At 55.8% G+C, this 16083-nt stretch overlaps 1 protein-coding gene across 2 annotated transcripts in view; it reads right to left on the bottom strand.

Annotated features, from left to right (window-relative positions):
* Positions 1 to 264: 264 nt before the first annotated feature.
* The window catches only part of PPL (periplakin), a 57348-nt gene continuing 41529 nt past the window's right edge, over positions 265 to 16083 (bottom strand). For both annotated transcript variants that reach the window (XM_081820090.1, XM_081820091.1), the window contains exons 7-22: positions 15359 to 15520; positions 15155 to 15262; positions 13869 to 13964; positions 12559 to 12681; positions 12311 to 12457; positions 11607 to 11758; positions 10576 to 10673; positions 10194 to 10351; positions 9321 to 9499; positions 9099 to 9237; positions 8128 to 8321; positions 6722 to 6872; positions 5867 to 5950; positions 5139 to 5255; positions 4561 to 4653; positions 265 to 3744 (exon numbers count right to left, since the gene is read on the bottom strand). In XM_081820090.1, the coding sequence (XP_081676216.1) occupies positions 1081 to 3744; positions 4561 to 4653; positions 5139 to 5255; positions 5867 to 5950; positions 6722 to 6872; positions 8128 to 8321; positions 9099 to 9237; positions 9321 to 9499; positions 10194 to 10351; positions 10576 to 10673; positions 11607 to 11758; positions 12311 to 12457; positions 12559 to 12681; positions 13869 to 13964; positions 15155 to 15262; positions 15359 to 15520 (4665 nt within the window). In that variant the 3' untranslated portion in view covers positions 265 to 1080. The remainder of the gene's footprint in view (positions 3745 to 4560; positions 4654 to 5138; positions 5256 to 5866; positions 5951 to 6721; positions 6873 to 8127; positions 8322 to 9098; positions 9238 to 9320; positions 9500 to 10193; positions 10352 to 10575; positions 10674 to 11606; positions 11759 to 12310; positions 12458 to 12558; positions 12682 to 13868; positions 13965 to 15154; positions 15263 to 15358; positions 15521 to 16083) is intronic.

Raw genomic sequence — 16083 nt, 5'->3', positions numbered from 1 at the left:
GGGGAGAGGGTCAGAGGGAGAAGCAGACTCCCCGCCGAGCGGGGAGCCCGACATGGGACTCGATCCCGGGACTCCAGGATCATGACCTGAGCCGAAGGCAGTCGCTTAACCGACTGAGCCACCCAGGCGCCCTTCTTTTTACCTTTTTTGCAATTAATTCTTCCCCTAGGAGCTGGTAGATGTAGAATATCCATTTTGGCCATAAGCCAAGAGGGAGCAGAGGAAATAAAAAGCCTCACATGCAAAAGAAGAAACACTATGAAATTAGAATCAAGCCACCAGGTGTTTATTTTCACACTATAAATAGAGTTCCCTAGTCCCATTTTCTTACATAATACATGAGATAACAGAGAACCTAAAATTCATTTGGTGGAAAGTCAGTGTATAGTTAGTATACCTCAATACCAATGAGCTGATAAGATTTGTAAGGCACTAAAACTAAGGCTAATAGAAATACAGTCCTTTATGAAAATACTTTAATTTCAGAACCACAACACATTCTCTGATGGTGCGTTTTCCTGGGACAGTCTGGCTGACAGTTTACCTTCACTCTAGCACTGAAGGTCATTGTTCTGGCTTCTTTGCACCTTTTCTGGCCTAGAACCCGGATCTGTTTCACCAGGAGGACTCTGACAGAAAGTCTGCTCTCAGCCAGTACCCAGGGAGATGTGAATGCAGGTCAGCAGCCCTGAGGGTCCCAGCCCTTTGATGTATGGAAAGGTGTGTGGAAGGGAGGCCTTTCTGCCCGAGGGTCCCCCCACCTGGGGTGTGAAGGCTGGTGCTCGGAGTAGGCTTGTCTGCTTCAGTCGTCATGGGTCGTGTGCTTTAGTTTTTTCGGGTTGCTTCCAGGTGTCATACAAGGAGTCTACTGATGGAAGTGTGTGGAAAAGGACAGCAGAGTGGCATCATGGTTGTCTGATCATCAGAGGATGAAGCAGGTCCCTCACCCAGGTTGAATGACAGCGAGGGCTTGGGGGATGTGCTCAGCTCTGCACAGGTCAGGAGTCTGCACAGGGCCAGGGAGGAGAAGACACGGTGGTACTGGGTAGGCTTCCAAGAAGACGGAGGGCTAGACTGTGCCTACTTCTGCCCAGACACCAGGACGGCCAGCTCCTGGATGGACATATCCTTATTGACATAGCGGTCATACTGAGCCGGTGTCAGCCTTCCTTTCTGCAGGGCCTCTTCAATGGAGAACTTCCTGCCAGACTTCCTGTCATGGATCACAGAGGACTCTCCGCTAGGACCCTTCACCGAGATTTCCTCCCAGTCACACTCCTGGCTCCTGAGTTTGACAAACATGTTCCAGTCGATGAGACCGGCCCGCTGGGCTTCCTCTGGGGACAGCTCCCGGCCCGTGTCGGGGTCGATGACCACAATGGAGCGCCGGAGGTGGTTCTCCCTCTGCTCCCTCTTGACGGCCACGGAGCCCAGGCGCTTCTGCAGCTCATCGATCTCAAGGTCTTTGTCTTTGGAGAGCCTCTTGAGGTCATCCAGTTCTCTCTCCAGGGACCACAGTCTGGAGTCCAGGTTCGTCGCAGAGTCTGCCGTGGTCCTGTTTCTCAGGTCTCGTGTTTCTGTTGCCGCCATTTCAATTTCCGACTGGAGTCTCCGGGTCTCGAGCTGCAGGCTCTGCCGCTCCAGCTGCAGCCTGTGGTTTTCTTCCCTTAGGAAGTCCAGCTCTTTGGATGACTTGGAGTTACAGAACTCCAGCTCCGACAGCTTGGCTTCCAGCCGACTCACTTCCGCATCCAGTTCCCTCTTGCTCCGGCTCTCCTCCTCCAGGCTGCTCTTGAGCTTCTGGATCTCTTGTTCGGTGTCACCTTTCTCCACCTGGATGCTTTCGGAGAAGACCACCTTCTCCTTGACCTCCATCTTCTCCAGGTTGTCGAGCTTTTTTCTCAGGGTTTCAAGTTCGCTCTCCAGGACCTGCCGCCGGTGCCTCTCTTCCTCGAGCTGGACTTTGAGCAGAGAGTGTTCCCTGGCCTGCTGGGGGTCCTGCTGCAGCACCACCTTCTGCTTGAGGGTCACCTTCTCCCGGGCCTCCCCCTCCTCCTCCTCCAGGTCAGCCAGCCGCTGCTTTAGGCGCTGCACCTCCAGCTCGGCCTCCCTGCGTGCCTGCCTCTCGCGTTCCAGCTCCTCCAGCTGGCGTTCGAGCTCCGCGCGCCGGCGCTGCAGCCGCCGCAGCTCCCCCCGGAGGTTGTCGATCTGCCGCAGCTCCACATCGATGCTCTCGGTGAAGGCGTTCACCTCAGCCCGCAGGCCGGGCTCCTCCTCGTACCTGACCACCTCCTGCTGGACCACCTTTTCCTTCACCTGGGACAGCTCCTCCTCCTTCTGCCTGATCTTCTCCTCCTGGGAGGCCCCCTCCCTTTCCAGATCCACTTGTTTCCTCTGTTCTTCTGAGAGCCTGGCCCGCAAAGACTGCACTTCCTCTTTGGTTTGGGGGTCTTCCTGGAACTGGAGGATCTCCTGGACCACCTCCTTGGTCTGCACCTGGGGTTTGGTGTCTTTCAGAGACTGGATCTCTTGCTTCAGCTGGTAGATTTCTAAATCACACCTTTCAATGAGTCTTGTCTTGTCCACAATCTCCTCCCTGAGCCTCTGAAGCTCCTTCTCCATCTCAGGGTCAGTCTTGTACTTGATGACTTCCTTGGTCACTTCTTTGACCTCTACCTGGGGGCCCCGCCTCCTGAGTGCCTCCAGCTCGCCCTGGTAGCTCTTCAGCTGCTCCTCGGCCGCCCGGTACTTGCGCTCCTGCTCCACGAGCTCCAGGCGGAGGTTGGCCACTTCCCTCTCTGCCTCGGGGTCCGGCCGGACGATTTCCCGCACTTTCTCCTGCACCAGCACTCTGGCATTTTCCTCCTCCAAGGCCCAAATCTTGCGGAGTAGCTCAGTCTTCTCCCTCTGGTTGGCGCGAGCCTTGGCCTCCTCATCCTCATACTGGCGTTTGAGGTTGCCCACCTCCCTCTCGGTTGCCACATCCTTTTCCACCTTAAGCACCTCCTTCACTGTGATCTTCCCCTCCGCCATGGCCCGCTCCTTCTCCAGCCTCTTGAGCTTGTCCTGGAGGAAGGTCAGTTCCTCCTCGTGCTCCTCCCTGAGCTGGCCCTCCCGCTGCTGGGCCTCCTGCAGCTGCCGGTACTCTGCCTCCAGCTGGGGGTCATTCTGCAGCTTCACCACCTCCTTCTCTGTCACCTTCTCCTGCGCCCGGTTCTTCTCCTCAGCCAGGGCCGCGATACGCTGCTGCAGGAGGGCCGCCTCTGCTTCCCGGGTGCCTTTCTGCCGCCTCAGCTCCTCCAGCTCCTCCCTGAGCTTCAGGACCTCGTCCGCCTGGGCTCTGTCTGGCTCGATGCGCAGGACCTCCTTGACCACATACTCCTGCCCCCCGTCCCTGGTCTCCTGCTCCAGGGCGCGCAGCCGCAGCCGCAGCGTCTCCAGCTCGTCCTGCAGCAGCTGGTTCTTGTGCTGCTCCTCCACCAGGGTCTGCTGCATCTGCTGGAAGCTCTCCTCGAGCGCGGGGTCTGGCACCTTCTTCAGCACTTCCTTCTTGACCACCGCTTCCTGGGGGCTCCGCTTCTGCAGAGTCTGGATTTCTTCCTGGGCGCTCCTGACCTCCTTCTCTAGCTGCTGTCTCCGCTCAGTCTCCTCATCCAGCTCCTTCTGAACCTTCCACGTCTCCTCCACTGTGGAGCCTGCTGTGCTCCCTTGCAGGGTCTCATGACTTGCTCCCACCTCCGGTTGCTGAGGAGGAGAAGACAGTGCGTGGTTAAAGCTGGACGCTCTGCTTGGCCTGTTGCCACCGGTCAGAGCACACCTCGGTCACCTATGAACACGTCAGACTGGTTGTCCGGTGACCCCCCAAGGCTCCCTCAGTGCCAAGGTCACTAGAGTTCTAGGGTTACTTTTGAAAATGGTAAAAACAAGTAGTTTAGGTTTTTTAAATGATAAAATATTTTACAGCCACAGAAGAGTGTGAAGTGAAACCACACTCTGGTCGTGTTCCCAGAGGCTATGGGTCATCTTTGAGACATGTGTATCTGTGCACAGATGGTTGTCCCCTGTTCTGCACTCTGCTTGTTTCCACAGTGGTGCTACTTCATTTTCTACTGTGTGGACGGATGGACGTGGGCTTCTGAAAATAAGTTACCTGCTCCTGGGAACTCAGCAGATGTTGGATGGCATGCGTGTTACATTCATGTCAACAGAGGCGCTGGCAGGGGCCAGTTCTTGGCCTGGTGCTGTCCAGCCATGTTAGCAAGGGACACTGCCGCCAGCTCAGACTGTTTCGTAGAAGCAGAATGAGCCTTCTCACCTGCTGGCATAGTTTTGAGTAAAATGTCTTACTAAGAGGGGCGCCCAGGTGGCACAGTGGGTTGACTCTTAATTTCGGCTTAGGCAGTGATCTCGGGGCCATGGGATTGGGCTTCAAACTATGCGAGGAGTCTGCTTGGGATTTTCTCTCTCCCTCGCCTCTGCCTCTCCCCTGTCTCTTTCGCTCTCTTGCTCTAAAATAAATATAACCCTAAAAAGAAAAAATGTCTTACTAAGACCTATTACCTGTCTCAGGAGACTCAGAGCAAACTCCAGATTCTGCAGCCTCTGTCTGTTGATGGCGTTAACTTCCGTGAACTTGGCAGCAAGAGCAGCTTCCTACAGGAGAGAAGTCAGCAAACAGGAGTCAACAGGCTAAGCAAGAGCAAGCTGGACAGTGTTTGGAAAGTCTGGCATTTGGGGACAGAGCGTGGCTTCTCGCCTCTTGCTACCTGGAGTTGGACTGCAGTCTCAACTGATAGAAAAACTGGACTTAGAGAGAGAAGGCTAAGTCCCCATCTCTGTGCCTTAATGTTCTCGTGTGTAGAGGAATCACATCATCCCTCCATGTGTACTTAAGAGGAGCAAAGTGGGAGCCTCCCAAATCCATGGCTCTGGCCCAGATACCTCCAGAAGCTTGTCTTTCTAGGTGTATCAGCGTTGCTGCCCAAGAACAAGTCTGTTATTTTTTCTTACTGAACCTGTTTGCACCCAGGAGGGCTTCTCAGCCCAGCTTCCCTACTGGGTGTACATCTCGGAGGCCGGCATGCCCTGCTCCCTAGAGGCCCCGGCAGCTCCAAGGAGGCCCAGCCCGCAGAGCTCACCTCTTCCCTCACTTTGGCAGCGGGAGACTGGAGCCTGGCTCTCTTGCTCACGTGGCTGCTCCTTCCATTCTCCAGATCAAGAAGGGACCTGAGCTTCTCGGCTTCTAACTCATAGTCCTGAGTGAGAGAGAGACGTGGTAGAGGGCAGACAAAGGCATGGAGTCTGAAATGTTGTGCCCCTTGCAGCTGACTGCAGAGGTCTGCACAGCTGCATCAGCCGCCAGGAGGTTTTGAGAACCATCAGCCCAGCAGCACCACAGAGCTGGGTCTCTGAACAACCTAGGACACAAAGGAAAGTGCCAGCACTCGCCCAAGCACCCCCCCAGGGCTCTCCCCAGCCCCGCGTGTGGCACTCTGCTCCTTCATTTACCACGGCGCCGTAAGCAGTTCCTCACCTTGCTGCCTCCCGATCCCCCTCCTGTGTGAGTGTGACAAGTGGAGGAAGGATAACTCGCCTGGCCGTTTCTCTACTATCCGCCATTTAGGTGCTTTCTCGTTTTTCTGTTTTGCTTTTATAAATAGTGCTGTTGGAGCGATTTTGTTTATCCTCCGTTGTTCTTCTTTGGTCATTTTCCCCTTGAGGATGAATTCTCCCCGTGTACTGCTCTGAGCAGTAGAAATCCCTTTTCTGGCATTCAGTGTCTGGTACCATGGGTTTTCCCCAGGGTGGTGCCGGTTTACAGGCACCAGGCTTCCCTGGGCAGTGCACCTGGTGGGAAGAGGCTCACCTTGACAGCTTGCTGGTACTGCTGGGAGTGGGTGCAGACTTTGTGGACTTCCTGTTTCCTTCTTGCTATCTCATCTAGCAGGTTCTATAAAACAACAGAGACTTTAAAAATCAAAAAAAAAACTTGATAGAGTAGCTGGATTCCTTAGAATCTGAAATTTTTCTTCTGTAGCACAAGGCGTAAAGAAAGGCTTCCTTGTGTACAGCTGTTCATCACAGAAGGCAGTTCTCCGGCCCTGTGAAGAAGGGGCGGGAGGATAATCGTCTTTGCCTGGAAACCAGTGTTTATTGAGTGATTCGAAACGTCAGGCACTGTTCTCCCATCTTACTTAGATTATCTCATTTAATCTCCCAGCCGCCCTGTGAGGGAAGCACCGTCATGGTCTCTGGTTTAGGAGGATAACGAGGCACAGGGAGGTGCAGTGACTTGCCCATGGGCACACAGCTATTAGGGGTAGAACGTGGCTTTCAGTCTAGGCTGTGGGGGTCCCATGTCCCTTGTCCCACACTCCAAGACACTGCTGCCTTCCAAGGAACCGGGACTCTAAACTCTGGACACGGGACCTTTCACCACGAGTGCTCCCCCTGTGTTGCTGCGACCACTCATTTGTTCATTCAGCCAGCCTGCTCAGACGGTCCACGCTGGGCCAGGTCCCATGCTAGACACCTCGCTCTCGTTCTCAGACTTAGGTGCTGGGGCCAGGGAGAGCCGAGGTCCCTTGAGGACACAGCTCTGCCAGGCCTTTGCCCTCCTCCCACTGGGGCAGGCGGCAGGCACTGCCTGTCTCCCCTCCACGCCCCTCCCCCCCCGGCCCATGCCACCATAGGCCGGTGAACACGGAGGCAGCCACCCTACCTTCTGATTCTTGAGCTTGGTCTCCATCTGGCTGAGGCTGTCTGTCTCCTGGGGCTCGTAGCTGGGGATATGGGACAAGAAGTGGAGCACGTGGTCGTAGCCGCTGCGGTAGTTGTCATACGCAGCCCTGGCGCTCTGCAGGCTCTGGGCCCTATGGGGACAAAGCCCGTCGTCAGGCCTCTGCCACAGTCAGCAGATGCCTCCTGTACCTTTTCACAGAAGTCCTCTCCAAGCAGGAGGGATCATAGATAATCTAACAAGATAACCTAAACAGTCCCCCAAAAGAGGGTGGTTAACGAAATTATGGAATTAAGTTGGAACACACTGCGGCCTCTGTCAAGCACAGGTAGGTCCCTGTGTACTGACCAGCAGGGACGCCCGTGGGGCACTGCAGGCCCTCAGTAACCCACAAGTCCAAGGAGAAATCACAGGAGATGCTAGGAAACCTGAACTCACTGAAAATAAAACATTAACATTTGGGGGACACAGCAAAAGCAGTGCTTACAGGGAAATTTGCAGTTCTCGGTGCTTTTATTGGAAAAGGAGGAAGTGCTCAACAATGGAAGAAGAAAAGAAAGCAAATTAAAGCTAATAGCAGCAGCAGCAGCAGCAGGAAATGGTGGAGAGCAGATGCCTGTGACAGGAGACAGAAGAGGGGAGAAGAGGACTGAAGCCAAAGCCAGTTGCTTGAAATGGTCGGTGAATTGATGAGCCACACAACGGTCAGGAAGGAAAAAGAGAATATATAAATGAAATGAGAAAAGGCAGAACATCAGGAACGAGGGAAGGGACATCCCCTCGGGTTCTGGAACCAGTGAATAAGAGGATATTAGGACCACTTTTATGTCTGTCAGTTCACCCACTTGAGGAGATGGACAGATTCTTTGAAAGACACAAGCTCCCGGACCTGCTCCAGGAATTAGATGACCCAGAGTAGCCTGGTACCTAGTGAAGAGGTTGAATTTGTTGTTAAAATCTCACACACCAAAAACAAATGACTTGCAGGCCTGCATGGCTTCTCCACTGGTGAATTCTATGCAACATTTAAGGAAGCAGGATGTGTTCTGTACGAGCTCTTCCAGAAAAGAGAAGAGGAGGAGGTCCCACTTACTGGCGCCTGACCCCGACAAAGCGGATGACAGGAAAAAGCAAGCCATGGCGTAGGCGGTGAGTTGTCAACCATGTTACGTACCTGCCCCAGCTCCTCGACAGTTTTAGAAGGGGACACAAACTGGTAGCCATGCTTCCCTTGGGGGACAGGGGCTGGTCACTGTAATCACCTTGAGTTTTTTAGTTTGTAGATGTATTATTGCTTTTCTCAAAAAGAGAAACTTTAGAAAAAAGCCTTCGGCAGCCTCAGCGCAGACCAGCTAAGTGGAGGCTGCTGCCCACCCGTGGCTCCTCACCTGAGCTCAAGCTGCTGGCGGAGGTTGTCAGAACGCTGGCCCAGCTTGTGCACTTCAGCCTCCTGGCGCTCCAGGTCCGGGCAGTGCTCCTGGAAGCGGCTGGCCAGGGCGCTGGAGCACCGCTTGGCCCCCTGCAGGTTCCGCTCCACCTCACCGAGGAGGGGCTTCTGGGCCTGCAGCTCGGAGGCCAGGGCCTGCCGGGGCAGAGAGGCAGACAGCAGGCGCTGTGGCTGGAGCTCCCAGGGGATAGAGCAGCACTGCCCCAACAGCTGGGGGCCTCCTGCCTCAGCAGCTGGGTAAGCCTGGGCACGGGAAGGGACCAGGGCTTTGCCTCTGCGTTTCTCCTTACACCTGGTGGTCGTTTCTGCAACGTTCTGTTTCGTCACAATGACCATAACCCGGAAAACCTGATCTCTGAAAACCCTGCAGCAGGCAGCATGTGCCCTGTGACATCGCGCCCAGGACCAGAATGACCGGCTGCTCTCCAGCCGCAGGGCCGCAGCTCTGAGGTGAGGATCCCCACAGGAGAACCGGTGTGTGACTAAGGGGCCTCCCGAGGGCTTGAATGCGCACAGCCAGCAGGCAGGCAGACACGCCAGGCGGCCCAGGGGCAACGGTGCAGAGAAAGCAGATGCTGGGGCTGCAGGCAGCTGCCAGTCCTGCTGCCGACCTGCTTGGGAGAGTGCGCTGGCCCAGGGGGCCAGATCTGCTCGTCCAGAGATCCTGGGAATCTGGCCAATTGACGTGGATACTTCATTTTAAAATCAGGCCCCTGATTTCCACAAGCCCCCCGAGCAGCTGGGATTCGCGCCCTGGGTCTCCATTTGCAACTTCTGACTTGGCATGCAGCCTTTCAGAACCTGGAGACTCGCTGCCCTGGTACTCGGGGCTTCAGTCCCATCTGTTGAGAGGCGGTGGGTGGGGAGCGCCTGGGGAGAAAGGCTCGTGAGGCCCTGGGTCCCCAGACTTACCACTAGCTCCTGCTGCTTGCTGTCCAGGGCACGGCCATCCTCAGGCACTGTGTCGTCCTGGGTCAGCTGCTTCTCGTAGGTGGCCAGAGCCTCCCAGCCCTGCTGCAGGCTCTTCTCCAGGCGGTGGGCCACGTCCACTCTGAGGACACGGGGCAGGAGTGACGGGTGCCCGCCTGGCCCCATGATCCCGCCCAACCTCCCCACCGCCCACCTGACACCCACTTCTCCTGGGCCAAGTCCAGCAGCTGCACCAGGCGCTCATATTTGCGGTTGGTGTCCTCCACCCGGGTCTTCAGCAAAGGTGTGGTGCCGCTGCCCGGGAGAGCCTGCACAAATTCCTCGCACTCAGCCGTGCTGCGCGCCTTCTCGGGCTCGATCTGCAGCAGCTTGTTGGTGATATTCTGTGGGGACCAAAACCCCTGGAGCTGGTCACAGTCCAGCAGCCTCCTCCCCCTCCAGGGGCTTCACGGGACAGAGGAAGCTGCTGTCCTCCCTGGGGAGCCAGCCCATAAGGAGCGTCCACCGAATTCTGGTACGATGGGCTGTGACTCACAAGAGTGATGGAAATTAACAGGTAATTATCAAGCATCTACTTTTCCGCCCATGTCAAGTGGATGATTTCATCCAGCTTGGGGGCCACTCCACGAGGTGGGTACTTTTCCTCTCCCCATTCACAGGCGACCCTATAACTCCAAGCAGCTTAGGAAGGGCTGTGATAGGGCCTGGCCATGACCCACCCTTGTACCCGTCCTCCTCTGGCCTTGTTTCTGAGCACACTGAGGCCTGGGCTCAAGTAGTGGGTCTGCAGTCAAACAGCCAGCAAGCAGCTCTAACTCCGAAGCTTCGGCCTCCACGCACTGTAGCCTCCCCCTTGGCCACAAGCCCGCAGGTGACAAGCCATGTGGAGGCAGCGTGAGCCTCACTTGCCCTTTCTCCTGGGGCCATGTCGGGGGTGCCAGGGCTCAGGCACCTCCTTGGTCATCAGCCTAAAACAGCCCCCCTCACTGCCATCACTCAGGACTGCTGGTTACATGGGGCAGGTGGTCCCTGTCAAGCTCCAAGGCCCCCATGAGGAGGACACCGGCCTAGCAGTACCTTAAGGTCCTTGGCCCGTTCAGCGCTGTCCTGCACAGCCCGGCCCTGCTCCAGCGGCGGCCGTAGGACCCCTGTGATAGCCTCCTCCTGCCGGTCCAGATCTATGGCCACTTTGTCCAAGCCAGCCAGCAGATGCCGCCCCTGAAGGTCGGAGGCATCTGCCAGAAGGAAATCACAGAGTCGGCTCACAGTGGGGAACCGGACGGGGGGCCGTGAGGCACAGGGAGAGGGTCCTAGGAGGCCAGCTGGGACTTCTGGGGCTGGCCCAGCCTCCCCCACCCCTGCCCTCCCTGTCTCCTGCCATCCCATCTGCAGCACAGACCCCAGGTCCAGCCCTCTTCCCTGTCCAGCCAGAGTCCTGCACAGTGGCCCCAGCACCCACCTCCAGGATTCTCTGCCTTTAGCACCTCATGCCGCTGCTGGAGTTTGCTCCTGCTCCTGGCTGCCTTCTGCTGCACACCCCGGTACTGGTTGCCCAAGCTGCGGTGCACAAATGGGCTGGGGGCCTGGGGCAGCCCGCTGTCCCCTCCCCCTCCACACACGGGTCCCCAGACTGTGGCTGGGCAGAGGGCCCAGGGGAGTCACAAGGCTCATCAAAATGCTCTGAAAAGTTAAAACCCAGCACACGTGGAAAGTTTGCTATAATGCTGCTCTTTCTTTACTTCTGGGTTCAGGTAGATCCTTCCTTCCTTCTCCTCTTCTTCATACCAAATTTTACTATCTAAAATTATCTCATTGGTTCCTTTGTCTTCCCCACCAAGATGTTACTCCTGGGGTAGCAGTACACAGTAGGTGCTCAATAAATACTTGCTGAATGAATACACGAAGGCATTCCTCGAATCACTCATTGAACAAAGGCGTTGTTGGGTACTTACTTTGCACCAGGTACTGAACAAGGCCCTGGAGACAGTAAATCTCAAGGAGCCCCTTCCCGCCATGAGACTGACACACACACTGTTCTAATAAAGGGCAGTTACGTGCAGTGGGAGAAGGTGCTTGAGCCAGGGTGGAGGGTGAGTGAACAGTTACAGGAGGCTTCACAGAAGACGTGGCCACGGAACTATCTTAATTCAAGAGGCCTGAGCCAACCGGGCCTTGAGTAGGTGTCCAGAGGGAACAGCATATGCAAAGGCCCAGAGGTAGGTGTCCAGGTAGAGGGAACAGCATATGCAAAGACCCTGAAGCACTTGCAGAGAAACTGTTCACTGACTGTGCCCACAGCTGGACAGTGACATTTGGCAAGTCATCCTGGCCAACGGGGTCTGCTCCTGTCCCACTTGAGCCCCCAAGGGGGTGCAGGTGTGGGGTCAGTTGCCTCCTGAGGCTGGGTCAGGATGCCCAGGGCTGTGAATGGGGCCTGAGGGGCCCAGCGGATGGGGCCAGTCCTTGCTGGCTCTATCCTTTGCCCCGTACCTGTCCGCCAGAGCCAGGGCCTCAGGGTCAGTTGGGGGGATCACGAAGCAGACGGCGGGGGCAGTCAGCTTGTTCTCTGCGCTGTCCGTGAGGTCCCAGCTCTCCCCATTGTTGCTCTGCAGGGTGTAGCTGTAGCCCCGTGAGATCAGGCCCTGGCAGGGGCAGGCCGGTCAGAGGGCATGGAGAGACCTGCCCTGGCCAGTGACCAGAAGCCCAGGTGCCATCTTGCCCCACCCCTCAAACCTTAGCCCGTCTCTCTGACCCTCCTCAAGACATTTCACTATAGAGTAGGGAGGGTCCAGCTGCAAAGGGATGTGTTGGGTCTGATGTCTCAACACCCACCTGGATTTCCCTTTGGGGAACTGGCCCCCCCAGCCGCCCCCGTCCCTGAGAGCTCAGGGTGGGCATGTGACTCGGGCCTCACCAATGAGAATGGCACCTGGAGCCAAAGTGACTGGTTTAGGCAGGACACGGGACTCGGTAGAACAGAAGGTCAGGGCAGCTGGTGGGACACGGGGGTGGGGTGGGGCGTAGGGGTTGGCAGAGAGTGACCCCAACTGCAGAGATGGACAGAGGTTCCCTAAAAACATTATGTGGGGCCCTGCATCCAGCATTGTCACTCCTAAGACACTTCAGTGACCTCAGAGGGGCAGATCTGGGCCCAGCCTGCCTGGGGCACCCGGGGCACCTGGGTGGCAGCTCACCTGGTCACCCTCAAAGTCACAGAGTGCCTCCACAGGGATGGGCTTGAGCGGTGTCTCCCGGCGGTACTTGAGGGGCACAACCTGCTGCCCTCGTTTCTGCAGGCCCCGCACCACATGCTCGTACTTGTCCAGAGCCTTCTCCTGGTCCTGAATGTAGCAGGGGGAGGGCCCAGGTGAGACCACCCCCTTCCCCAGGTGGGAGCTGCAGGGAGGGGTGTGGAGAGGCCCTTGCTGGGCCCATCACTCACGTCCAGCTCCCGCAGCAGCAACTCAATCTGGTACTCGTCCTTGAAGTCAGGGCTATATTTCTGGTTCAGGTCCGAGTCTACCTTGTGCAACAGCTCCTGAGCATCCTTCATGTCTTTGTGGAACTAGGGGAGACCAGACGGCCCTGTTACAGACAGGAAACCACTAGGACACCTAGGGCTAATCCTGGCTGTGTCTACAGGCTTACCCCCCCAACCCTCCCTGGCTGGCTTCTGGGGGCCTCTTGGGCCGGGTGCCTTCCCACCAGTCCACACGACGCCACTTTTAGGACATACATATTAAGTGTTCACATATAGGTACTGTTAAAGCTTTAAGTTCTTTTCTATTCCATTCCTCTCTTTGAGCTAGGGATACTCTGACTTCACTCTACACTTTTCAAAGTCTTGATACATGGAACACAAGCCTCCCCACTTTGTTCTGGAAAGTTCTCTTGCCCATTCTTTAGTCCATCAACTCTGAAATCATTCAGCTGTCCCCTGGGCTGTAATAGTGAACGAGACTCTGAGGTCCCTGTGAAGCTCATAGCCCAGCGGGGTCCAGACACTGAACCAGAAGTTACATGAGTGTCACCTAAGTTCAAGAGTCCCCAGTCCTAAAAATCAGGTCACCAGCCCTTGTGAAAAATACACATTCCTGTGGAAACCAGCTAGTATCCACCAATGAAGAATGGATAAACACAATATGGTCTGTCTGTACAAATGGACTAGGATTCGGCCATAAAAGGGAATGAAGTTCTGATTCATGCCATGACATCGATGAACCTTGGAAACAGGGTCAAGCGAAAGAAGCCAGACACCAAAGGCCACATAACCTGTGAGTCCACCTTCACAAATGTAGAGAAGGAAAATTCATAGAGACAGAAAGATAGGTTAAAGGTTACCAGGGGCTGGGGGAAGGGAGGCAGAGAGAAGGGAGTGATTGTTTCATGGGTGCAGAGTTCTTGTTTGGGGTGATAGAAAAGTTCTGTAAACCTTCCCAAGGTGAAGGCTGCACAACACTGAATGAATGACACTGCATCATGTGCTTAAAAATGGCTAAAACAGCAAATTTCCTATTCTATATGTTTTACCAAAATGAAAACCCCACCTCCTTCCTGGGGCCCACAATGACCCATGAAACCAGATTCTCCAGCCCTGGCCTCCAGAGAAGACAGACAAGGGCCTGGCAAGCTTGGGGGCACACCCATGTATGCCATCAAAAGCATGGGCACTGGGTGGCTTGGGAAGGCAGCCCTGCTCCTGGAGGAAGCCCTGAGTGCTTCCATCAGTGATGCTCTGGGGCTGATGGGTACCTGGTGGTAGTCTTCCATGTACTTCAGGTGACTCTCCTCACAGATGAGCAGGTTCAGGTACTCCTTCCAATCTGCATGCACGGCCTCCATGTGCGCCTGCCAAGAGAAGGGGGCGGGGAGCAGGTCACTGCTTGGCAGGTGCTTGGGATGCCCAGGGAGGAATGGCAAGATTCTGGACCAGAGAATGGTGGGGGAAGGGGCACTTGGCATGTCCCTGAATGTGGCTCCCACAGAGGCAGCCAGCTTCTTTCCAGACATGGGAGGAGAAAAGGGACATGTTGAGGAGCCAAGCAGGATTGCCATGTACGGGTACTTGGGTTGTGCACTGCACAAGGGACAAACAGGGGCTACATCTCCCCAAAGTGGTTCTTTTAAAAATTCACACAAAGGCACTGTAGAGGGTTGAATGGTATCCCTCCCTTCCCCAAATTCATGTCCACCCAGAACTCAGAATGTGACTTTATTTGGAAATAGGGTCTTTGCAGATGTAATTGATTAAGGATCTCAAGATGAAATCATCCTAGATTTAGGGTGGGCCCTAGGGTCCAATGACTGATGCCCTTATAAGAAAAGGAGATGACATACAGAGAGACACACAGGGGAGAAGGTTATGTGAAGACAGAGGTAGAGAGACGAGCGACGCAGCCCCAGGCCAAGGAACGCCACAGACTGCTGGCGACCACTAGAAGCAAGGAAAGGCAAGGAAGGATTCTGTCCTAGAACCTTCAGAGGGAACAAGCCTGCCAACATCTTGATTTCAAACTTCTGGCCTTCAAACTGAGAGAGAGAAAGTTTCTGCTGTTTAAAGCCACCAAGTTGGGCGCCTGGGTGGCTCAGTTGGTTGGGCGACTGCCTTCGGCTCAGGTCATGATCCTGGAGTCCCGGGATCGAGTCCCGCATCAGGCTCCCTGCTCGGCGGGGAGTCTGCTTCTCCCTCTGACCCTCCCCCCTCTCATGTGCTCTCTCTCTCTCTCTCATTCTGTCTCAAATAAATAAATAAAATCTTTAAAAAAATAAATAAATAAAGCCACCAAGTTTGTGGTCATTGGTTACGGCAGCCCTAGAAAACTATTACAGGTACCGTATGGGGCCGAGGGCAGGACGTGGCAAAGGATGAGATAACGAGAAGAGATAGGGTCAGACAGAGGAAGGAAAGACAGCAAAATGGAGAGACAGACACAGGATGCAGGACCCCCATCTTGGAGGCTGCCTGAGTCCCGGCGGCCCACAGCAGAGGCCGCCCTGAGGCCACCCTGGAGGAGGCATCCCCCCCCAGGCACACGCACCTCAATGGAGTTCCTCCCGGGGTGCTCAGCGGCTAGCAGCTGGTCACCCTCGCTGTGCAGCTTGTTAATTCTCTCCTCTTTGGCCTCCAGGTTCCGGTTGATGAAATTCTGCAGAGGGGACAGTGGAGGGGGCTCAGCGCCCAGTGGACAGCCCTGTGCTCCCTGCCAGCCCCGCCCCCGATGCCCCAGGCCCCCCCGGCCCACCTCGTACTGGCGCCGGCGGCTCGGGTAGTCGAGGTTGCGGTCACTCCAGTCGTACTGCATGCGGCCCTTGGCCTGCTGGTCCAGCCAGTACAGCTCGTTGGTGCAGCGCTGCATGTAATCCTGCAGCGTGCTCAGGTGCTGCTGCCGAGCCTGGGATGCTGCCTGCAGGGGCGCGGGCGGGAGGGCAAGGACAGGGCTGAGGCCTCCCTCTACCCCTCCCCTCGGGCTGGCTCTGGCCGGTGTGCGGACAAGCCTAGCTCCACACTTCCTGGCTGGACCCCCTTGGACAAATCATCTGACCCTCCGAAGTGCATTCATTCATGCAGCAACCGTCTATGGTGCAAGTACTAAGTGCTGGGCTCTGCTCCAGGCTCTGGGCATACACCAGTGAGCCAGACAGACAGAACCCGCATGGAACGGACTTTCTCGTGGAGCCTCGAGTTTGCTCATGCACAAAACGGGGATGACAACAGCACTGGTCTCATAGGTACAACGACTGTCAAACGGGCGCCTGGGTGGCTCAGTTGGTTAAGTGTCTGCCTTCAGCTCAGGTCGTGATCCCGGGGTCCTGGGATGGAGTCCCGCATCGGAATCCCTGCTCCGCGGGGAGCCTGCTTCTCCCTCTGCCTGCCATTCCCCCTGCTTGTGCTCTCTGTGTGTCAAATAAATAAATAAAATCTTAAAAAAAAAAAAAAAGGCTGCCAAACAGTTGGTGCTCAATAAAT

The sequence above is a fragment of the Leptonychotes weddellii genome, chromosome 5 (genome assembly GCF_054177405.1).
Source record: "Leptonychotes weddellii isolate Sample4059 chromosome 5, ASM5417740v2, whole genome shotgun sequence".
NCBI lineage: Eukaryota > Metazoa > Chordata > Mammalia > Carnivora > Phocidae > Leptonychotes > Leptonychotes weddellii.
The sequence above is the reverse complement of the archived record's forward strand: the minus strand, read 5'-3'. Positions and strand labels throughout refer to the sequence as shown.